This window comes from Gigantopelta aegis, chromosome 3, assembly GCF_016097555.1.
Source record: "Gigantopelta aegis isolate Gae_Host chromosome 3, Gae_host_genome, whole genome shotgun sequence".
Classification (NCBI taxonomy): Eukaryota; Metazoa; Mollusca; class Gastropoda; order Neomphalida; family Peltospiridae; genus Gigantopelta; species Gigantopelta aegis.
This window is the reverse complement of record NC_054701.1, coordinates 68,300,153-68,325,856: the sequence shown is the minus strand read 5'-3', so window position 1 is coordinate 68,325,856 and position 25,704 is coordinate 68,300,153. Positions and strand designations below refer to the sequence as shown.

At 35.2% G+C, this 25,704-nt stretch overlaps 1 protein-coding gene across 1 annotated transcript in view; it reads right to left on the bottom strand.

Annotated features, from left to right (window-relative positions):
- LOC121368930 (protein KIAA0100-like) overlaps nucleotides 1-25,704 on the bottom strand; it is an 83,111-nt gene that overhangs the window by 51,303 nt on the left and 6,104 nt on the right. Inside the window, exons 3-18 of the mRNA XM_041493692.1 lie at nucleotides 25,304-25,353; nucleotides 22,118-22,283; nucleotides 20,644-20,762; nucleotides 17,780-17,840; nucleotides 17,459-17,554; nucleotides 15,242-15,287; nucleotides 14,885-14,953; nucleotides 13,788-13,837; nucleotides 12,518-12,579; nucleotides 10,127-10,224; nucleotides 8,196-8,260; nucleotides 6,716-6,876; nucleotides 5,295-5,449; nucleotides 2,791-2,963; nucleotides 985-1,267; nucleotides 98-204 (exon numbers count right to left, since the gene is read on the bottom strand). Of these exons, the coding sequence (XP_041349626.1) occupies nucleotides 98-204; nucleotides 985-1,267; nucleotides 2,791-2,963; nucleotides 5,295-5,449; nucleotides 6,716-6,876; nucleotides 8,196-8,260; nucleotides 10,127-10,224; nucleotides 12,518-12,579; nucleotides 13,788-13,837; nucleotides 14,885-14,953; nucleotides 15,242-15,287; nucleotides 17,459-17,554; nucleotides 17,780-17,840; nucleotides 20,644-20,762; nucleotides 22,118-22,283; nucleotides 25,304-25,353 (1,761 nt within the window). The remainder of the gene's footprint in view (nucleotides 1-97; nucleotides 205-984; nucleotides 1,268-2,790; nucleotides 2,964-5,294; nucleotides 5,450-6,715; nucleotides 6,877-8,195; nucleotides 8,261-10,126; nucleotides 10,225-12,517; nucleotides 12,580-13,787; nucleotides 13,838-14,884; nucleotides 14,954-15,241; nucleotides 15,288-17,458; nucleotides 17,555-17,779; nucleotides 17,841-20,643; nucleotides 20,763-22,117; nucleotides 22,284-25,303; nucleotides 25,354-25,704) is intronic.

Genomic DNA, 25,704 nt, shown 5'->3' with positions numbered 1-25,704 from the left:
ACCGTAAATAAAATGTGTTGAGTGCATCGTTAAATAAAACATTTCCTTCCTTCCACCGAGGCCGGTAACCTTCCATTAACAAAGGAGTCCTACTCACAGTGTTAGTTTGATTCATGTAGATGACTTTTGCACCATCAACAGTCAGACTGGAATGGGAATCTTTGTGATCAATCAATATCTTGTCCACACGCAACATCAAGCACACTGAAAATAATAACAATCACAGTTATTCATTCATTCCAATATATTGGCCGTCTTGTCCCAGGAAACAGTTTTTGTATCACGTCACAATTCACTTTGAAATTTTTTAAACATTACTTCACAGTTCTAAAATATTAAATATATATTCCAAAAATTACTAAAGGGCCAGTAGAGTGGTCGAGATGGCAGTATTTCGATCACTGATCAGTAAACTTAATGACAACTGTGGTGGAATAACTACTTCAACTTCATTTCACAAGGATTCGTCACAAGTGTTTTTTCAACATGGAAAATATCAACTGAGTCTACGTTAACCGGTATTTGTCGAGGCCCTCCAAAGACAAATACCAATTAACTAGATGAGATTGATATTCTTTCTATCCACTAGCAATCTTAAAATAACATTTTCATTCGATATTTAGTAAATCACAGTACAAAAGTCGCCTCCATCAATAATATGACATCATGATTAGCACAAATTAGTTTGGAATCATGCATTTTAACTAAATCTTATGAAAAATGTTACACTCAGGTATATACAGGTCTTGTTGGCTTGTGACCCACTGATAGCAACACATTATTACCTAGAGACCTAGCAAATATGCATATACCTTTAAATTTGTATAACATTATTACACGAGTTAATACACTAAATTATCGCATAGATATTTGACATGAATATCATAAGTGAGTTATAGGATAAAATAATATATGTTTCTGCTAATGAATACCGTAACTATTACATTACCACTCCTCAGCACTGCATTATGACAAAAACCATACCTTTGTGATTATTGCACAGGAATACATTAAGACTGGAAATGTCCCACTTGACTACCGCAGCATAACGCTTGATCCACGATGGTTTGGCCAATACAGCTGTCGGAGCAGCAGGAGCAGTAGGAGCAACAGGATCAGGAGGTGGCGGCTGTGTTTTGTGAGGTAGCTGTGTCTTACTCATAGCGCCAGTCAGACTGAGTAACACATTCATCGTGCTCGTCGACCACTCCAGCTGGAGGTTGTCGGTCAAGGCATCCACGTTCAACACGCCATCACGTTTCTTTATCTGAATTAAAGTAAAACATTGTTTTGGAGGTTTTAACGACATCACTGGAGAACATTAATTACTTGATTTGTCATAACGACTCTATTCGTATGTGTATACGACTAATTGCCGAATGCCGTGGGCAATTGCAAGGGTTGTAATTGTATTTAACGCCTCTCAAGGATTGTCTGTTATTTCTTTCATGTTCATCAGAGTATGAACAAAATTTTTTATCTGCAAACTGTGTGAATCATAAAGCCGTTCTCAAATAAGTTTGTGGATGATTTTTTTTTATCATGCCCAGATGAATGTAAAAGAAATAACAGACAATCATTATATTAAATTTAAAACATACTTACTAATAAAAAAAAAAAAAATTCATCCTTTATTTTTAATTATTTTTAGTTCATAAACAATAATGCTCAATAAGACAACTTGTCCATATAAAATGACGTAATTAGATGTAATCAGATATGACACTCCCTGATGATGTAATTTTTATGTTCATCAAGAAATGAACAAACTCCTGTTGCTCCAACTGGACCAATGAAATGACGTTAAACTGTAATGAATGTAACAGAAATTTAATTATTAGCTATTAGATGTCAAACATTCAGTAATTGTGACACAGGTTTCAGAAAAAAATCTACTACATTTTCCATATCAGTGAAAGCAGGGTTTCTGCCAGAGGGTATGCAGGGTGAAATTACGTACCCTAAAATATTGCAAATTAATAGATACATTTTAATAATTTTAGAAAGATTATAGTTAGTGAATCTGTCAAAGATTATAGTTAGTAAAGTATATGAAAATGCAGTGTCCAATTTCAAAAGATTTCAAACCCATAACCACCTAGTAGGAGTACTTATTATTTGTTTAATTTTTATTACATAGCCTTAAATTATTTTCTGGTAGAAAGCCTGGTGAAAGGGATCTTGTAGTACTGACAAACTTGTGAAAATCACCCTAACTCACAACAGAAGAGTTTCTGTGATAAAACTTCCTAAGCCCATGAGATATCACTTTGAGAAAAAATTTTAAATAACACAAATAAAATTCAACATGGACCACTAAACTGGTCGATCATGCTAATAATAATAAAAACTATTTTTTTAAGGATGGTACAGACTAGAACATGGGTTTATCCAGGCATTCTGTGGTACCAATCATAAATGCAAGTGGCATCAGAAATTCCACATTTCATGTGTACATTTTGTTTTTATTATGTCTGTTTAACATCATTAAATAGCCTAAAAAAACTATAAGAAAACTTGGACCATAAGAGCAAAGATGCAAGAACAAAGTAGATATCATATGACCAGAAGAGATGCTCTTGGTATTATGAAATATTTTTCAGCCAATCAGCTATTGGAATGTTGGAAACAGTTCACTTAGAAAGAGAGAAAAGTGCAATAGGTCAGAGGTGGGGCTAAATTGAAGGAAAATCCAAATTATGACTGAATAGTGCTAATTTTTCTCAACTCCATCAGACACGGGACCCTGCTGAAAAATCCTTGATACATTTTTGTGAAGTGGTGAGTTACCTTAAGTAACAAGAGTCCCATATAGAGAACGTGGTCCCAGTAGTGTTTATCCTGACTGAGCACACTGACTTTAGTGTCAGCATGAGACACATGTACCCCGTCTATCTCGAGCTCAATGGATATGTCTGGTGATATTATCACTTCTTCATCCACTGACTTTGAGGACAACCAACCTAGGAATAATAATAAAATTTAAACTTGACTTTCATTTAACAACACATAAATCATTGCAGTGCTTATGGTTTGTAAATCGATGGTGAGGCTCTCCTGAAATTATGTAGAATAAATAGATGTTCAACGACACCCCAGCACGAAAAATACATCAGCTATTGGGTGTCAAACTATGGTAAACGCATACAAATAATGTCATGATGAAATTATGTAGAAGAGCAACTGCTCTCTGTGTCAAAATAGAAAACAAATCAGAGAGCTTTACCTACTATATATTAACATAACTTATAGGCATGTCACGATACACCAATGCATTAATGTATAACGATACTGTTGCTGATGATCCGATATATAATACTAATGCTTGTGTATCGAATCCTATTTCAATTTCATATTAATTACCAACATCATTTCATACTGAGACGTACTTACTGACAAGTTATTTCCTTCAAGGAAAAGCACAGAATATGTGCCTGCCTATGTTAATATGTCTATGATGTGGTGTCTCCACATTAAAACCGTGTTAAATCAGTGATTCACTTTTATCAATTTCTTATTTTTAAATCACTTCACCCAAGCTTCGGCTTCTTATTTTTCAGTGAAAACACCATGAATCAGGTATCGTGATACATATCGTATCACAGGTTATGTATCATATGATGAGGTAGATGCATGCGATAGCCCTAATACTGTAGAATACTTTATTTTTGCATTTTTCGCGTGTGAATGAAATTCGTGAAAATATATTCCACGCGAAAATAAAGGCCGACAAAAAAGAAAAAAAATATGTAGTCTCGTTCAACTATACCACATTAGTTTCTGATGTACAAGGCTAGTAGTAACAAAGCGGTGCTCCCTCCTGTCACGGAACAAACTACAAAACACAAAAGCTGTTTAAAACTTTAAATCAAGAACATGATGATAAGTACATACATGATAATAAAACAATACTAACACTAAAAAGCTTTATGCTGTTTTCCTTCGCATGTGCTAGCGATCAGTTCATCGGACAGAGTCTACACGTGTTCAACGACAGAAGTAAACATGCATTATCACAGTATATTCAAAATGTGGAAGTGAAAAAATCCAGACTGGGCTAAGTTCAGATGTTTCACAATTTTATTTTTATTTTTCGCAAAGGCCTGCAAGTCTGAAACCTGTTCGTATTCAATCTGTTTTTCGTTTCATAGCATCATGTGCACGAATAAGCCACTGGGCATGAATGGGTTTTCTTTAGGATTTGGTAAACCTGATAATTTTGGTTTCTGAACTGTGTTCAGCCGCTTTAACAACGACATTTTAGAACTTTATCAATGCAGATATTTCGAAATGAATGTACAGACCGTGTACTATACTCATAGTACACGTCGCTACTTTACTCTAAAGGTTTTGCCTGTTAGCCAATCGCAAACCGTTTTGAACTAGTATTTTGACGGCAATAAATATTGTTTCAATCAAACTTAAGTTACTGAGTACTAGTAGCTTGTGCCTTCAAATTTCGTTTCGTTTGTTTTCGGTTTTTGTTTTTATAACAATTATAAGGATTAGGAAAAACTGCATGTGGTAAGCACCTTCTGTAAGCTTATTAACTTGTAAACAATAAAGTCTTGATTGGTTAAAGCAGGAAAACTATTGTTTTATGGTTTCAGTTTAATTACAGCAGATCTCTACTGTGTATAGCACTCGTGTGTACATGTAGGATTAGTTCTACAGATTAGCGTAACAACTGGCAAAACTAAGTTCCATTTTTAAAACAAAATTATTGTACTTCGTCGTTTTTTTATTGATGGGGGTTGGGGGATTCGCGAAAATAAATGTTCGAGAATTGATCCATTTTCATTAAATCGCGAAAATTCGATCCAGCGAAAATAAAGTATTCTACAGTAACGTCTCCATGAGCACTCTAGTACTCTGGCACGGGCCGAGTTTAGCAAGACTCAAGTCTGTTCACAGGACTCGAGTACTCGTGCATGGAATTGGATAGGATAGGGTAACATATTAACGTGCCTATATCCAATTAAGGTTCAAGCACTGTGCAAGGAAGAACATTCTCATTTATTATATTTTTACGTTATTTTGCCATATGATTGCAGCAAGTTATATTACAGGCATAATATAATACAATGGCATGATTTGGCATCCATGTCCAGTGCTGGAATTAAGATGCATAATGCTATTTAACTTTATTCCTTAGTCTCATTATCACCTAGTGTCGGGTACTCGGGTCCGGGTCGAGTTTGACCTTTGAGTACTAATGTCCAATATTTTGAACTTGTGGAAGCCCTACATGTGACGAGGCAAGCATTTTGATTGGAGTTCAGTGTATGTCATACCTTTCATGCCAGGATTAACTACTGAAGTCAGCTTGCACCTCTGCAGTCCCAGATGAAAACCTGAACATGTCGCCATGGAAATCATAGATGTCATGTTGGTGAGTAAAATTACAACACTCAGCTTCTTATCTTCCAGGTAAGAGAATATAGGTGAGCTGTGAAATAAAAAAGCATGCTTTTGGAATTTGGCTACATACAGCATGGCATAATGTTTGAAGAAGATTAGTGTAAATGTGGATTTTGTTTGCAGTATTAACAAAACATTGCAAATGCGTTAGAGGTTACATGAACACATACCTTTTTCATATGACGACTTTTCATACAAGCATAAGAAATGGACCAGTACTTTTTATTGGGAGCTACATATTTACGAGTACATTATAATTATCAACATGTCAATACCCAAAGTCATCAACTATTATACAAAACAGCAGTTCGATCTGTCAAAAATGAGTAAATTGCCATAGAAATTAAATCTGATCTGTAACAGTACATGGTAACGTTACACACAAAATTTCAGATCAATATTTTGAGGAACTGTGAAAAAAAACATCCCAATTTTCCTCACAACCTCCCAAATCCTTACCTCACCCTGTGCTGTCTTTATTTCCAACAGGCCTTTTTTTTATCAGGACCTATTTCTTTGGGCCTGCTATTATTAAACAATAACAACAGGCCATGTTTTACTCCCTATTTAAAGCCCGCTTAACGAAAGGAAAGCGACATTTGTTCAATGACACCTCAACGCATTTTAAGCTATCGCTATCCGATGTCTAACATATGGTTATTTTGACACTTGGTTGGCTAGAGAAAGCGATAGTGAACATCCTACCATACATAGGCTACTCTTTTTGAAAACCGCAAACGCACCAGTCTCCATAGTGTAATGGTTAAGCCATCTGACTTACAGCTGGTAGGCACTGGTATCACATCCCAGTACCGACTCCTACTCAGAACAAGTTTAACGACTCAGTGAGTAGGTGTAAAGCCACTAAACCAATTTCTCTGTCACCCATAATTTTCTAAGCTATTTTAGCACTACGAAATTGTAAAACCATTGTAAGCTATGACATTATTATGATGTGTTCTGTCATAGCCTACAATGGTTTTACAATTTTATAGCACTAAGATAGCTTCGAAAATCCCCAGCCAGATAGCTCAGGTGTGTGTCCGGCACAGCATACTTGAACTAGAAGCACGAAAATAAGTATAAAAGAAAATGAAAAATGCAATAAAGGACCTTTTATATGCACTTTCTCATAAAGAGGACAATGCTTTACCACTAAATTACATCCTGTCCTAAGTTAAACCACACACTAAACAACTAGACTTTGTCCTTCAGATCCATGATCACTTCCTTCAGATCCATGATCACTTCCTTCAGATCCATGATCACTTCCTTCAGATCCATGATCACTTACTCTTTGGGCTGGTCTGGTTTAGTCTCCACCAGTTTACTGCTCCTGGTCTGTCCTAGACCGATGTTCTTAAACACCAGCACCCAGTACTGTACTTCTTCGTGGTGATACTGGAAGAAGCCGCCCACCGATGATATCTTCACATCAATACCTCCACCCAGCAACTGATTAACAAAGCAAAAAACAACATAAAATATATTTATCCTACAATCATTTGTATTAGCTGAATATGATAGAATAATAAAACATTTCTTGCATTTATACAGTTTAGAGCAATCTAATTGACTGAATGGCACTGGATTGTTTTTGCATTCATATCTCAATGAATAAAACAAAAATTAAGCTCTCCCCCCCCCCCCCCCCCCCCCCCCCCACACACACACCTCCACTTGCACTACTTTTCTGCAAGTAGCTGGATTATACAGTCACCTATGTTTAGATACTTTTCCTTTTCTTATTAAAGAAAAAATGTAATTTAAAATTAAATTTAATGGCTGCCAGGATGGGCTATAAAATTATTCCATTCCAGACAAACTATATTTGTGTTTATATTTAAAAATTATTAATAATATTTTTTTATGTATTACATGTTGGATAATGTTTATGTATTTTAGTTTTTAAACTTGAATCTGTGACAATGTCTGTTGTATTTAATTAAGGATGTATCAAGGTGATGTCACTAATAGGCCACACTCCAACAATACATGCTAAGTTTTGTCACTTTTGAATTCTGATGCAACTCAATAATCAATGAAGTTTACTCAAACAATACTACAGTAAAACCCTTATAAACCGGACACCCTAGGTACCAAGTAAAACGTCTGGTATTAAGGGGTATCTGGTTTAGAGAGGTTATATTCTGCACGGATATTTAAAAAAGGACTGTAAAAAATGTCCACTTTTAAAGGAATTGCGGTATACAGAGGTTCTGGTTTAGAGAAGTTTTGATGTTTAACTGTATTCAATGCTAGAAAATATATACTCAAATACATACTATTTCTAAAATATGTAACCAAATTACAAGAATTAACCAATTCTTAAATGAATGTACAAACAAAAGGTTTTATAATGCATTCATTCTGCAAATGTCCATTTCTTAAAGGTCTGGGTTATATCCATGTACATTACAGTAATAAAAAGTTTGTTTTGTTTAACAACACCACTAGAGCACTAATTAATCATCAGGTATTGGATGTCAAACATTTGGTAATTCTGACACATAGTCATCAGAGAAAACCTGCTACATTTTTCCTAATGCAGCAAGGGATCTTTTACATGCACTTCCCATAGACAGGAAAGCACATGCCTTTGACCAGTTGTGGTGTACTGTTTGGAACGGGGGGGAAAAATCGGCTTTATGAATCCACAGAGGTGGTTCGATCCTGCGACGCAAGCACCTGAAGCTAGCACTCAACAGACTGAGCTAAATCCTGCCCCTTCATTACAGTAATACCATCATGAACAAAACAATATTGACCTTTACCTTTGATTTCACATGTAACTTGGTTAGACCCGCAAATTGTGCTTGTGGTGAGCTGGTATAGAATTCTAGAAAAAACAAGATGGCACTGAATAGTTAACAAACTTAAATCAGTACCCTATTATAAAATTATTCTGTATAATTAATCAGTTATATTTACAGGGCATCTAGAATTTGTATAAAATCCACTCCCCATGGGATCAGTGATTTTAAAAATGCACTAGCCATGATTTAAAAATTCACTAGCCCTACTTTACTAAAGTTAATACAATTTTACTAAATACATGTAATAGTAATAATCAGATATGTCACCTAAAGGAGATAAAGCTTAAATTTTAAAAACACTAACATTGGGGGGGTTGGGGTAGGGGCTGGATATTAACATTTACAAAATTAAGTTAATTGTAACATTTGACTGCTTTTTTTTCACTAGCCATCGCAATAGTATTTATTTAGTAGCTAATCATTGAATATCACTAGTCATGGGAGTGGGGCTACCATAACCTAGAAGCCCTGATTAATAACTCATTTTGAATTTTTTATCAGTAATAAATGATTCATCAAAATAAGAAAAATAATTATTGGATTTATATAATAATGTTCAATTAATAATTTACTTTGCACCGTATAAACAGACATTTCTGTGAGTTATCATTTCCGTGTGTTTCGAGGGTAAAAAAATATAAAACCTTAAAAATATCTGAAAATATGAAATAATTCTATGAAAATGATTAATTGACAATTTTAACCAATATTGTATCGCATAGATCACAGAAAACTACAAGGGAATGTAGTGTATTCATGTCAACAAATTATGATATTCTGTACAGTAAAATACATAAATACTAACAAGAAGATTCTAAATGTTTGAGTCGTCAAACCACAGATATTTTAGACTACAAACATTTCCAGTTATACAGTATTTGTATACAGCATATATAAAGCACATCTGTAAGTGTGCACACACACAAACAATAAAATTTGATTTGTTAAACATATTAAAACTCATATTTATCCAAGGATACTGGCATTGTTGCACCTGCTATAAACCACCTGAATACAAATTCAAACTTTTAGTGTTTCTCTCTTTTCATGAATACTTAACCACTCTCTCTCCACAAATAAAGTTCAAAGTCTGTTTTGTTTCATGACACCACTAGAGCACACTAATTTATTAATCATCGGCTACAGGATGTTAAATATTTGGTCATTTTGACTCAGTATTCAGAGGAAACCTGCTACATTTTTCCAGTAGTAGATAGGGGTCTTTTATATACATTTTCCCACAGACAAGACAGCACGTATCACAGTATGTATATATATATATGATGTGGGACACTGGTTGGAATGCGGCAAAACCCCAATCAGAGAATGGGTCCACTGATGAGGTTCAATCCTACGACACAACCATCTAACGTGACCTCTCTACTGAATGAGTTAGATCCCTCCTTCCCTCTCCACAAATGGCCACCTGCACAGAAAACCCTATTTTGTTTATTACTTTGGTGGCCAGGCTCCGAATTCATAAAAATTCATAACTTAAGTATACTTAAACCCTAAGTATTATACTAAACTAGTCATCATACTTAAAAAGTTGAAATTCATAAAATGACTTAAGTATCATACATTTGTTAGTATGATACATAAATATGCTAAAGTCTTAATCACATTTTATTTTGATTTTTTCCATCGTTTGTCTCTGTGCCAACACATTGGAAAGGGTCAAATTCAAACAAGTTCATGTTATAAATTGTTGTGGTAATCCCTTTGAACAAATATCCTGGCGAAAACACTAAGTATCAATGTAAATGTGATGCATTAGGTAAGTAGTATACTGAATACCACTTGTACGTGACTTAAGTAGTTAAGTAACTTACTTTGACTTAAGTACGTTTATGAGTACGGATCCTGTAATACAACCAATTATGAAATACCTTCTAACATAACACTGCACGCAATGTCTGGTGAGTAGTCTTCGCTGGTGCGATTAGTCAGGCCCACATGGAACAGTTTCATGGAAATGGATAGGCTTCTGCAATGAGAAAAACCAAATATTTCACAAATTTATCCCAGCATGCATCACAATTTTTATGTAGGTTATTTGATTATGAATAAGGCCATCTTTTAATTTTTAAATATACATTTGCTGAATTTACTAACCATTTTTAATTAAAAGTGGGTGGTTAGGATTTTGTTTTTCTTAACTTTAATTTTTTATATAATGTTGTGAAAAGAAAAGAAGAAGAAATTACATTTTGCTCAAATTGACACCTTTGGTTCATCAGGGCCCGTGTTTATAAAACTTAAAGTTTAGACTTTAATAAAGTCCAGACTTTAACGTAATGCTATTTGAATGGCGTTGCCATGACGTTAAAGTCTGGACTTTATTAAAGTCTAGACTTTAAGGTTTATAAGTATGGGGCCAGGTCTCTGATAACCTTTACTATTGTATTAAAAAGACTTGCAAAATCATCTATGACCAAAACTAAAGCATAAAGTGAAAATGGCTTGGGGGGAACAAGAAAACATTTGTTAAAAGTTTGTTTTGTTTGATGTCACCACTAAAGCATATTTATCTATTAATCATGAATGAATGAATGAATGTTTAACGACACCCCAGCACAAAAATACACATCGGCTATTGGGTAAGTATATGAAAATGTGCTAATGGGTCTCAAAACATTTGTAGAGGAAACCTGCTATATTTTTCCATTAGAAGCAAGGGATCTTTTATATGCACCATTCCAAAGACAATTGGGCTATTTCTCATTCCAGCGAGTGCACCACAACTGGTATATCAAAGGCTGTGGTATGTGTTATCCTGTCTGTGGGATGGTGCATATAAAAGATCCCTTGCTGCTAATTGAAAAGAGTAGCCCATGAAGTGGCGACAGTGGGTTTCCTCTCTATATCCGTGTGGTCCGTAACCATATATCTGACGCCATATAACCGTAAATAAAATGGGTTGAGTGCATCGTTAAATAAAACATTTCCTTCCTTTCCAAAGACAGGATAGCATATACCACGGCCATTGATATACCAGTTGTGATGCACTGGCTGGAACAAGAAATAGCCCAAAATGAAAAAAAGAAGAGCAACAGAAAGACATCCAGACCAAGAGAATGAAGGAAAAAGGAGTCCTGCATAGGTAAAATGCAACATAAATACTTATTAACCACTAAATTGTATCATGACTGTCAAAATCCACAAACTAAATGTTACGTTTTTTCCCCTACCGTATATTGCCGTGTATTAGCCGACTCCTTGGATAAGCCGACCTCTTAGTTTGACCCTAAATATCTAGTACAAAATCATCGGCCTTGTGTATAAGCCGAAGTCATCTTTTGTCCAGTTGTATGTTGTATCAATTTCAATAATACTGTTGACAAATTGACTTGTGCTTTTTTTTGTTCATTATATTTGTTTTCCCTTTAATTATTACAAAAACGGTAATCGCGATCGCAGTCAATGCAGCAATGCTAACATCTACCATGCCATGAAAAATAATTTAGAACTGATAAAGCATAACAGAAAAATAAATAATTCAAGCTGTAACAACATATCAATGCACACAAGTAATTAATTAATTCACTGGACAGCAAAAAGTAAAATCATTGATGCATGTTTAATCCCCCCCCCCCCCCCCCCCCGGAAACAAAAGATCATGCAGTCCGTAACTGCAGCTGTTCACTGTATATGGTATGGTCTTGTGACAATTATGGGAGTAATTATCATCCTGAACTTCATGTTATGTTTTTTCAGTCGGTAATGTTAATAATGAGCTTAATTTATTTATGGTATTACTTTACAGTTTAATGCACCCTACCAACAAAACAATAATATTAGAAATATAATACTTGTTTGAAGAAAAAACACCGTTTAGTATCTTAAATTTGCTATGTGAAAGACTGGTCCCAGCACAAGTCAAACAAAGATGGCGGACAGTTGGAAAGAATACGTTTTTACCATTGAAATGACAATAAAACAAGTAAAAAAAAATGTATTATTCATCAAACTTATAATGCATTCAAGAACAAAAAACTGCATGATGGGGTGTTTTATTTATACTGTGCACAAATTATTGTTACATAATCTGTGAAAGGCTAAGGGTCTGATCAAAATTTATAAGTCGCGGTCGGGCGTAATTTCGATCGGAATTTTATACTCCAATTTGTTGCCTCCGTGTATAAGCAGACTCTCTTCTTTTGGAAAGTGTTTCTAGACTTCAAAAGTCGGCTAATACACAGCAATATATGGTAATTTGTTATTTAACTATGTTGTTTTACTACAGAACAGAAAAATTGTTTTTAAAAATGTTACAATACCTGTGTTTTGTTTCTCTCAAAATTTTCAGGTTTAGCTTAGTGAAGTCGATCTTAAGTTCTTGCTGAAAAAGAAAGTAAATATCTAGTAAACAGTTGAAAGCTCAATTACAGTCAGTAATGTTCTTAAATAATCTAGTTACAGGCTCAACATTAAAAATTAAATAAAAACAAGTCAGAATACAAACCATAAACAAATTCCAAAACATACATATACTACATGTGTACTTATTATATAACCTATCCATAAAAATTAAGTTAATATTAAATGTAGAAAGAATATAAATCGCTTGTTTTATTAATTAATAGATATTTTGGAGTTCATATTTGTTCACAACTATCTTGAAGTAAGGTAAAAAAAAAAGGAAAAAAAAAAAAAAAAATAATAATAATAGTTTGTCATCATATTCACTAGTAGTGCAGTCAACAAAGAAAAACACTGAGATTTAAAAAATTAATGTTACAATGCATTTTGATAATTAGTGGATGAATGTCTGTGTGTGTATGCCTATGTCCTGTAGCGTGTAAATATTGATATAAAATTAATGTTACAATGCATTTTGATAATTAGTGGATGAATGTCTGTGTGTGTATGCCTTTGTCCTGTAGCGTGTAAATATTGATATAAAATTAATGTTACAATGCATTTTGATAATTAGTGGATGATGATATAAAATGTCAATGCATTTTGATAATTAGTGGATGAATGTCTCTGTGTGTATGCCTTTGTGTAGCGTGTAAATATTGATATAAAATTAATGTTACAATGCATTTTGATAATTAGTGGATGAATGTCTGTGTGTGTATGCCTTTGTCCTGTAGCGTGTAAATATTGATATAAAATTTAAAAAAAGACAATTTGGTTTAAACAATATTTATTTGCTGATCAAATTTGGGATTGGCCAACAGACAAGTGCCTATAAAAAGACAATTTGAAAAAGTGCTGTTCTTCTTTTTACTGTGGACTGACATTGTGAGGTGATGTTCCGTGCTCCCCAACCCTGACATCACCTATGTTTCTGGCGACAATAATTTAAACAGCAATTTAAAAAAAAAAAATTGAATAACGTTGGTGGTGGGTCTCCCCCACCCCCAACTCACTTTTTTCACTTTCAAACCTGTTATTTTCATCACCTAAATTAAAATAATCAAAAAGTCATCTTGCAGGATGGTTGGCTGCTTAATAGAGGCTAGTTTGTACTATATTAGATGATTGGGAGAATAATTTATGGCATCACCACTGGTGCACGTTTGTGTCTTTAACAATACTTACAAGATGTTCAAATTTTTTTATGTCAAATTTCTTGGATGGTTCTTTCACAACTGTAAATAAAGAAAACAGATTAACTTTCTTGGGTTAGACAGGGCTGCACAGATTGCACATACAATGCTTTTGAATGAGTGCGGGTCATGTGGAACCATGAATGCGTAAACTAATTGCCGTTTTCTGTCCAAAAATGTAGTGTTAAATGCAAACAATTGTCAGCATGAAGTAGAAGACGAGGTAACATCAGTGAATCATAAATATACCCAAAGATTTTGAAATATATGAAATGTGAACCAACTGAAATAGTAATAGAAATGATCATGTATGACTTTTTTTTTTATGAAAGTACTTCATCATTATTTATATCCCATTGGTGACAAATAAAATTTATTATTAATGCATGATACCAGCAATTAAAGCAGAAAAGAAAACTAACTCAAATAATATTAATATTTTATGCACTAAATAATTTTTTGGAAATAAAATCATGATTTTATTTAATTATATGACATTTTATATGAATACATTATGTAGTGTTTTATATTAAATGTGATAACTGTGAACAGCACTTAAGCATGGTTCACCATGCCCATTGCCAAATTAGCCAATTTCTAATTTTATACATTTATTATTTGAATACCAACATTTTCTTTATAGCCACTTTTTAATAATGTTTAGGGAAATACTCTAAAATATCTACAGATTGGCAACAATAAAGTTATTTCCAGTTGGGCCCTGTTTAAGAAAAGGTTTTGAAGATAGTTACAATGCACAATTTACTTCTTACCAGATTGGGCAGGATGCAGCCCAGTGGTAAAGCACTCGCTTAATACATGGTCGGTTTGGCATCGATCCCCATCAGTGGGCCCATTGGGCTATTCCTTGTTCCAGCCAGTGAACCACGACTGGTATATCCAAGGCCGTGATATGTGCTATCCTGTCTATGGGATGGTGCATATAAAAGATCCCTTACTACTATTGACAAAAATGTAGCGGGATTCCTCTCTATATGTCAAAATTACCAAATGTTTGACATCCAACAGCCGATGATTAATAAATCAATGTTCTCTAGTGGTGTTGTTAAACAAAACAAACTTTCTTACCAGATGAATCAACATCCATAGTTGATACTGCAAGTTTGGAATGAATATTCTGCAAATTCTGCAAAAATCCTACAAAAAAGAAAACAGATTTAGACATTGAGAACAGTTTTTATGGATTTTGTACATTACCAATAATTAAAGATCTCAAGTTATATTTACTTAACTGTACAATATTTATCCCCAAAAGGTATCTAATAGCACTGGTATTATAAACAAAAATATATAAAATGATATTGATACCTTAAAGGACATAATACACAAAATCATTTAAATTGTGATATTTTTACTATTAATATCTTTATATTACATGTTTAGAGTTATAAATAAAACAGAAAAGAAAACCCAAAGCATTAGTACCTTCTGTTATCATCATCTGTGGTTTAGTAACAAGTAGTTTAATTTTCTGAAAAAGAAAGTAGCACAAATATCTGTGTCAAAGTCAAGTTATAATTAACGAGGCACACCACATAATCACAAAAACAAATATATACAGTCAACTCCACTTATTTGCACATCGGTTTATAGCATAATTCGGTTAATCGACTATTTTCACCCAACACGGAACCATTTGCCCTTATAACACTACAAAACATCCGGTTAATTGCACAGACTACAGGCTATATATCGGTTATTTGCACATATAAATAACGATTTTTTTGTTTTTTTTGGTGCTAAATTAATGTCACAAATGACTGAGAATGTCTATCAAACTTTGGCAAAAAAACTCAAATAAATCACCGATTAATCTGTTTTGTTTGAGCTCACTGTGTGGTAAGCCGACTGTAAGTGTAATCGCTGTTTACAGAGTCGACGTGTGACATGCAAATGAGATGGTGTGCACGTTACTACTGGCGAATCACAATACCCGACTACAAGATTTAAGAATGACATAATTAAGTTGAATAAACCTAAGACCTAATGTTTTGTTTGCAATATATTGCTGTTAATCAGAGGCCATCTCAATAACAAGTAACTCTCCGACTATTATTTTTAGAAGTACCGCCTGTGCGCTTGTACGCATGCGCACTCAACTATTGAGGCCCTATTCGATTGACGTGTTCAGGGCAATCATTGTTCTGTATCAATTATTACGTTATGTTGAGAAGCCTTGTTAATAATTAAAAGATTACAGATCAATCGTCCTAGGCGGTTATGTTTTTAATAAATGTGACCGAGAAAGGGTTGTTGTTCACTTATTCATTAGATGCAGTGTACGCTATATCTGTTAAACGCAAAAGAAACGATTTATCACTTGCTTCCCGGAAAATGTAGCGGAAAAAAAAAAGACTGGTGGGGGAGGTCGTCAAAAAAACAAACATAACAAAGACCGTTATTTATGGATCGTCCCTAAGTTTCTGCTATATTGTTAGACACCAATCAGTCGGACCTCACCATGAAGGTCAGTCAATTGTGTTAGACCGGTCATGCATGCAATGCAGACTGCTGGAACTGATAACGACTCACTAGCCGAGCTTAACTTTAATTGCTTAACTATAGCAAAGTCATTATTTGGGGATCACAAATAATACCAAAGCTTGCCGTATCTTTTGGGATGGAAAGAACACCATACCAGCAAATGCATACAAGTTCACGTAATTCTATTCGGTCAATCAACAGCCCGGTAATTCCGGAAACTGACGTCATTTTGTAAACACGTGCACCGATGAAACGTGAACTTTTTGATGGTTCTGTTGTTTCAAGTTTATCTCATTAACTACATGGCTAATACACTTTGTTTACACTAGTGGATGGTCAGTGGGTTTTTTTTTAATGCACAAAGTTTGTGTTTTTAGAAAACGACGCCAGTTTGTGTTTTTAGAAAACGACGCCCAGTGACGGACGTTGTTGGTTTTTTAGAAAATGATTTCTGGTCTGGCAGATTAAAACAAAAATGCCATGCTAATTATATATATCGATAGATATATTTTTTTACATTTATATATATCTAACTGCATGTGACATGTGTTAACTGTAATAGTTCCGGTATGAAGTACCGCATTATGCTAGACTGTCTCCCATGCCACTTTGTAGTTGGATGGCTGTTACAAAGTGAAAGTCGGTACTCTATCGGTTAATCGACTAACCCGGTTAATTGCACAAAATCGAGCAGCACCGAGGGTATGCAAATAAGCGGGTTTGACTGTATATATATATATATATATATATAAAAACATAGAAATGTTTGCTTATACAATAATTTCATTTGTTCAGTTCCAATAAGCTAGTGTTTAGTTTTCAATATAAAACAATCCTTACAATCTTTATTTAAAAAACTAACACATCCTAGTTTTACACAACTAATCATTGTTCCTTTTAAATATTAAAATGTTTTATAAAACTGTTCATTCTTAAAATACTTAGCCTTTCAATAAAACGAATGAAATAATAAAAATAATTTAAAATGACAGACAGTAGTTTTTAAAACAATATTTTTCACTATTGAAGCCATTTTTTACAACTGTTTCACTAAATAGTAAGTTTAATACAGGTTGAAACTAAGGTCTGCGGCTTTTAATATTTATCTGTACCATTTCCAATGCTTAATAAAATTAATTCTTGTAAGGGAACTCTTACACGGAGTTTAGATGGATCGGCCTTGTCTGTTGTTACATCAGCACTCAAACTAACAGACAATTCTCCCAGACATCTTGGTGAACTACTGTCACTTTCCTGAAATAAAAATAAATATTGTGCAAAGGTCTACACTAGAACAGCAATCTCATACAGAGATTTAATATTAAAAAAAATACATAAGAACCTTTCTTAAAAAACCCCAGATTAATCCTTATATATATGAATTATGTTTTTGTTTCATGTTTATTAACATGGGAAATGAAAATTGGGCAAATGACACCCAAAACAAATGAGTACAGAAAATGGTGTCACTATACTAACCCCATCAATACTCCGCAATGCTTTGCAGCTCAATCCATTCAGAGTCGCAGAAAACAGAAAGCTGTAATTAAATAAATATTTATATGTATTTTTCAATGAAATGAGCAGCTTTTTTTTTTTTTTTTTCAAACCTGAAGTAATTTTCAACTGACATTATAATTATTCAATCTGTATCAATGTCATTCTAAGGTCAAGGTCAAGTGTTCAAAAGATTTGCAACTTAAAACAAATACTTTAACTGAAAATAAAACTAAATTTATTATCAACCATTCTTAAAGGGACCGTCCTGAGTTTGCAGCCATTTTAAGTTTTTTCCAACAGAGTCTTTTTGATGACTAAAATTACATATCATTATGTTCTTGTTTAGAATACCAGTGGTTATCCAATGTGTTTGCAATTGTGTGCTAATGTTTTAGCATGCATTGTTCATTTCTTTTTTTTCTTCTTTTTTTTCTTTTTTTTGTACATACAAAATTATTCAAAGGTAAAATTTGGTTTGGATTACTACAAACACCTTGTTTGTATACAGACACTGATATTCTAAACAGAAAAATATTTTTAATATGTAATTTTAGTCATCAAAAAGGATTTGTTAGTCATAAACATGTTATAACTCAGGACAGTCCCTTTAAAAACCCCATTAATTTGCTGTGATCTGACATTCCATTAACTTTTGTTTTGAAACGTAAAGATTAAACCTTGTTGCCATAAAAGTAATAACTAAATAAGTTCACACAGTAGCATAATGTTTCTCTAGGAAATCTTTAGAGAATAACTAAGAGGGTTAAGCGGGTGACATCACACAATTCATAATTGAGTGAGGGCAAAAAGCAATGCTTACTTTATATTTTTACCCTGAAGTAAGGGCCACAACTCTGAAAAAATGGGTAAATCACCATGAAAATCAAACTTGATGATAAAGCTATACACAAAATTTCATTTCAATATTTTGAGGCATTGTGAAAAAAATATGGAAAACTTAAGTGGGACGGATGGACAGACAGGAAGACAGACAGACAGGAAGACAGACAGACAGACAGGAAGACAGACAGACAGAAGACAGACAGACATGAAGACAGACAGACAGACATGAAGACAGACAGACAGACAGGAAGACAGACAGATGGAGATGGAACCTATATTCCCCTTCGGCTGAACCGGTAGGAGACTAAAACAATTATAATATATACTGAGTTAAATTAAAAACTTCACAACCGTTTCATCTTGGCTAATTAGCAAATACGACAGAAGAACGTGTGAAATAAGGGGTTTTTTTTATTGTACGATGTATGATGAAGAAAGAATAGGAATAAATGTTGAATCAAAAATCTGTTCGATGCACTCACAGCATTAGTCAAAACCACAAACAGTCAAAATGGTAATTCACAAGCAGGGTCGTCTGATGAAATCACAGGTTCAGTAGCGCGTATGCCCTCCATGTGTACCCACAACTGCAAGGCAACGCCTCCTCATTGACTGCCTGATGCGTATAAAGACTGCATTAGGGATACTGCGCCATTGTTCCACTAATGAGGCACCAAGTTCCTGCAAAGTCTAAGGAGGGTTCCTGAGTGTGTGCAGGCATCTTCCCAGCACATCCCAGATGTGCTTGATGGGATTCAGGTCGGGCGACCTTGAAGGCCAATTCATGACATTGATGCCTGCTTTCCTCAGGCAATCCCTTGTCAAGATAGCAGTGTGGGGTCGAGCATTGTCATGCTGAAAGATCAGGCCTGGACCATGAGCTGCCATGATGGGCACAAGTTCCTGGGCCAGCACCTGGTAGTGGTATGCAGCAGTGCTGAGGTTGCCACGGATGACAAGAAGTCGAGAACAGCCATTTCTACAGAAAGCACCCCAAACCATTACACGTCCGCCTCCGAATCTGTCAACTTCACTGACACAACACTGAGCATGATGTTCCACATCATCTCCAAACCCTCTGCCTGCCATGGCAAATCGCAGTGTGAATATTGATTCATCGCTAAACACGACTCTATTCCATTCCCTCCGAGTCCATCGCAAGTGGCATTGTGCCCACAGTTGACGTTGACGTCGAAGAAATTGTGTCAAAATGGTTCCAACATATGGGCAGCTGATTTCAGATCATTTGCCCGAACACCCGACGTCTGAAAAGTTCATTACTGGTTGCTATAGCTGTCATGAAATGGTTGTGGAGGTGACGTAACACAATATGATGGTCATCTACCTGTGATATCACACGTGGTCTACGCGGTTGGGGGTGATCAACTGTGGTGCCTGTTTGTTGTACTCGTATCCGCAGATAATAAACTGCCTGTCGACTGCAACCCAATGCCCTTGCAACGTCAGCTACTGACGTTCCCACTTGCAACTTGCGGACGGCACGTTAACACTGCACATTTGTGAGGCATGGCATCATAACAGGTCGTAACAAATATCATTTTAATGTGTTTTTTCGTTGTGTCAGACTACTGTGAGCAAGTAACGATGAAATCACATGTGCTATTGTAGTCACGTGACCAGTAGCATGTGTCAAACCACTTTTGCCTCAATGGATCGGGCCACGTGGGCTGTGATGGGCTTCAAATGGAGTGTAGACATTGCTATTACAATATTTATTCCTGAAAAATACCAGCTTTCAACACTCATTGACTTTATTCAAATTTTAGATTGTGAAGTTTTAATTTGACTCAGTATATTATATTATGTTCATGCACCATGCAGTGGAGGGGTGAGTAAATGTAGACAATGAATGAATGAATGAATGAATGAATGAATGAATGAATGTTTAACGACACCCAAGCACAACAATACACATCAGCTATTAGGCATCACAAAAGGTAATTATATGAAAATGCAGACAATCAGAAGAAGAAACCCACTTATCCTTTTCGGATCCCCCCTCGGCAGAGATCTCCTGGACTGCGATGTGTATCAAGCAGAAAGGGATCACCTTGTTCAGTATCATCACCGTGAGATTCTCAATGCGGATGCCCAGCACCTGAAGGAAAATAAAGATGTTATCATTACCCATATTATTAAAAATATTGTGGTTCACATCAAAATGTTACATCCCACAAGAATGTAAAGTGGGACGTATATGTAATACATCAACACAACATGATGAAGAAGGAAGAAGAAGGAAATAGTTTATTTAACGATGCACTCAACACATTTTATTTATGGTTATATGGCGTCAGACATATGGTTACGGACCACACAGATATTGAGGGAGGAATCCCTCTGTCGCCACTTCATAGGCTACTCTTTTCGATTAGCAGCTAGGGATCTTTTATATGCACCATCCCATAGACAGGATAGCACATACCACGGCCTTTGATGTACCAGTTGTGGTGCACTGGCTGGAGCGAGAAATAGCCCAATGAGCCCAATGACAGGGATCAATTAATAGGCTACTCTTTTCGATTAGCAGCAAGGGTTCTTTTATATGCACCATCCCTCAGACAGGATAGTACATACCACGGCCTTTGTTACACCAGTTGTGGAGCACTGGCTGGAGCGAGAAATAGGCCAATGGACCCACCGACGGGATATTGATCCTAGATCAGACAAGCAATGTACCACTGAGCTATGTCCTGGCTCTCCTAAGTCAGCGGAGCAATTAATCACTCCCTTCAATTATGTTAATGGCGAGGTCTGTTATTTTATGACACAACACAAACATGGCTCTATCAGGGATTTATCTAGGAATTCTGTCGTATCGAACATCGGCCCTTTCCCAAAAGTAAGTGGGTCTAAAAAAATGCCATCCTAAATACTGACACTTTGGTGTGTCATTAATTTGTCACTTGTCACTCTCCAAAGTAGTCAGACTAAGCCCACAGCTAAAAGCTGATGGGACATGGCAGGTGTGTGGCACAGATAGTCACAAGAGACAAGCACCTGTCACGGTTGGGGAGACAAGGACTGGGTTGTGGAGGTGGACAGCAAAAGAAGTTGAAAGATAGGAGGGGCTGCCAAATCGGGAAGAAATGAGATGGAAGTCGAAGAAGACAAAAGAAAGGGGGAAGTGGGATTTTAAAAATAAATAAATAAAAACTTCTTTTTCACTTGTGTGACAAGATAGGTAATTCTGAGTTTTGATGATGTCAAAATCTATTAAAAACGACTACTGATCCCAATCCATATTCTGGTAAAATTCTCATCTTTAAAATATTGGTCTTAATAGTGGGGCAGTCTTGGTCTTAAAGTGGAGTGGTCTTGGTATTTATAGTGGGATGGTCTTAGAACTGGGGTGGTTATTAGTTGAGGGTTTCATTGTATCTTGTAACATATTTGTTTGTAAAAAGTCATAAGGTGCATTATTATAATAAATATTGTTCAAACTAAGTATACCTGTGCAATGGCCATGATTTTGGTAAAATCTTTCTTCGTTGTTTCAATATCGCTGGTTGGTATGGTACTTCTCTTTGTTTTCTCACTGTAAGGCCTAGCAGTGTCCGGGGTAGGACTCACATCTGCTTGAATTCGTACATCCCGAACACAAAGAATTATCAACTTCCTGAAATTGTTTTAAACATTTGCAAATCTTTTTATCACATTACCAGAAGCAAGCTACAAATATTTTTCTAACTACATTTTTATAGTCTTTCATCTTTGTCAACAAACATACTCACAAAAAATTATTTGAAAAAGTGCCCTTAGCTTATTTCTGTCAATAAGTTAACTGTTCATATCATGTTCAGGGTTTAAGCTGGACTGTAGAACACAAGTTTAATTTAGTTGATCAACAAAAAATAGTGGTTATTAGGTGGAGTAGTGTAATTACTGGTCATCCCAGTTGCAGACATCTTCCAATGCCTGTTTATGTGATAAAATATTTACAATTTATATAATTTTATACTCTTCAAAAAACATAGGGGAACTCTAATAAGAATTTACAATTGCCAAAATCGTACGGTATATTAGCTGTGGTGAATGGTTCAGGGGCGTGCACAGGAAATTTTGCAGGGGGGGGGGGGTCGAGGTGTCTGGCGAAGCCCGATAACATCTCAGTACTTCCATATCCATTCACAGGAATGTAAAAAATTGGGATATGAAAAAAAAATTCGCCTTGAGCAGGGGAGGTTTCGACCCCCAAACCTCCCCCCCCTGTACACGCGCCTGTGGTTATATGATAATAATTGGACAAACATTACAACTGGTAGTTCAGTATTACAGTAGGTTTTATGACCACTGAAGATCTTGAAGGACGATTGGGATCAGAAGTGAAACTTGAAAGTTGATGTTTTTTTATCAGTAAATTGCAAATTCAAACAATAAAAATGACTAAAAACAAAACAATAATAACTGTTTGATCAACATAATGAAAAAATTTGACAGAAATAATGTTCCACAGTGATTAATCGACCTTCCCGGAAATGACATCCCATGCACGTGTATGGGGCAACTGTGTGATGAATGTGCAAACTATGGAATGTGTTTCGGTGTGTTGATAAACAGACCTGAACGTTCTTTACTAGGATGTCTGTGATCAAGACCTATGTTCAGTCTAACAGTTGATATTAACATTAATATTTCAGGTTCTCCTACTTTTTGTGAAGAGTATATTTAAAGTTGCAGACATGAAAATACACACTAACTAGTTTAGTTAATCTACAAAACTGTAACATATGTGTATAAAGTTACAATAGTGTGAAACAAGTGTCTGTACCGTTGAAACGGGGATATATCCTCTAAAAATAGACTAGAGATCATCTCTATAACCATTACCTCTCAGAAATATGTGCATTTTTACAATTACGAAAACTGCATTTCATATAACATTACAAACATCAGAATGATCAGACACACTTCAGATGTACGAAAATGGATATTCTAAACAATAACATTTAAGTAATATCAGATTTTAGTTATCAAAAACAGCTCTAACACACATGCTGCAGTGTTTAAAAACTAGAGTCTGTTAATTTTATGAATTTGAATAATATAGTAAAACTGTAAATATCTTGAGTTTGTATTTATTAAACTGAAAATAAAATATCCAACGATAAATAAAAACAAACGAGTTCACAGCCAGACTCAATCTATTTCTTAACTGTGATATTATATTTATTCTTTGTGGAATGATGGAAAAAATAAAGGAAACCATAGTATTTGAGACCAAAGTTAATTCACTACTCAGAGAACATTTTGTTCAGTATCGCGTCGCAATTCGTAACGCAAGTTTCAGAGATCGCTACCCAATTTTAAAACATTAAACAGTAGTTGCTAATCTATATTCAGTTGACTAGAAATATCGCAAATCAAGATTTTGAAAACAAAATGTTCCCTGCTACTGTATAAAATACAGAGATGTAATGTGGGAAGGAAGGAAATATTTTATTTAACGACGCACTTAACACATTTTGACTGGCCTCGGTGGCGTCGTGACAGGCCATCGGTCTACAGGCTGGTAGGTACTGGGTTCGGATCCCAGTCGTGGCATGGGATTTTTAATCCAGATACAGACTCCAAACCCTGAGTGAGTGCTCTGCAAGGCTCAATGGGTAGGTGTAAACCACTTGCACCGACCAGTGATCCATAACTGGTTCAACAAAGGCCATGGTTTGTGCTATCCTGCCTGTGGGAAGCGCAAATAAAAGATCCCTTGCTGCTAATCGGAAGAGTAGCCCATGTAGTGGCGACAGCAGGTTTCCTCTCAAAATCTGTGTGGTCCTTAACCATACGTCTGACGCCATATAACCGTAAATAAAATGTGTTAAGTGTGTCGTTAAATAAAACATTTCTTTCTTTAACACATTTTATTTACAGTTATATGGCATTGGACATATGGTTAAGAACCACACAGATATTAAAAAAGGAAACCTGCTGTTGCCACTTCATGGGCTACTCTTTTTGATTAGCAGCAAGGGATCTTTTATATACACCATCCCACAGACAGAATACCACATACCATGGCCTTTGATCCATGGTGCACTGGCTGGAGCGAGAAATAGCCCTATGGGCCCACCGACAGGGATCAATTCCAGACCGACTGTGCATCAAGCGAACGCTTTACCACTAGGCTACGTCTCACCCCTTGTAATGTGGGATTGGATGTCAGTAATATAGGAAACTTCCTGATACTGTGGATGAGGGTTTCTGGTTGCAGTCAGAATTTTATGTTATTATTTACGTTTTCTCTTGTTTCTTTCCATCAGTACATTATAAAATTCAATACAAAAATCACAAGTTAAGACTCTAGTAAACCCAGAGTTAGCTCCATTCCTGCACATCTTAATGTCTTGTAAAGGAAAATCAGAAAATTATTTCATTAATATAAAAAAGTTTGAAGGCCTACTTACTTGTATGTACTTACGTGAGTTATATTTATATACAACCGACAAGAATAGTAGTACATTGTTACAGTTGTTACTAAGGTTAATATTTGTGATAATTATACGTATGCATATATTTAGAATAAGTATCTTTAACACTGCTATGTTGTCAAATTTTCTGTTATTCCAAATGTGGATATCATGTACTAAAAAAAATGAATAAATAATAAAAAAAAAAAAAAGACTAGTAAAGCAATAATACCTGACATCAGTGTTAACAAAACAACTAGACACCCAGACTTTTGATACTTCCTGCAAACAAAAGAGATTAACCATCTTACACATTCATGAACTACATGCAGATAAAATCAGGCATTGAAGTAAGTCGAGAACAGCCATTCAGGTTACCAATAAGTTACCACATGTCAAGAAAGTCAAGAGCAGTGAAATCTTACTACACTAAAAACAACATGATCTAAGTTTGGATCAAATGAATGTTATTTAGACACACGTGTATGTATCAGTACAGTAAAAAAGGTGACATGTATTAACACGCATTCTGAGAGTACTGCTAAAGCAATACATGTTCCCTACCGAGCTCAATTGTTAGTTTTTTTGTACCTCCTAAATTCAACGGCAATAATTCTGTCAAAAATGGGTAAA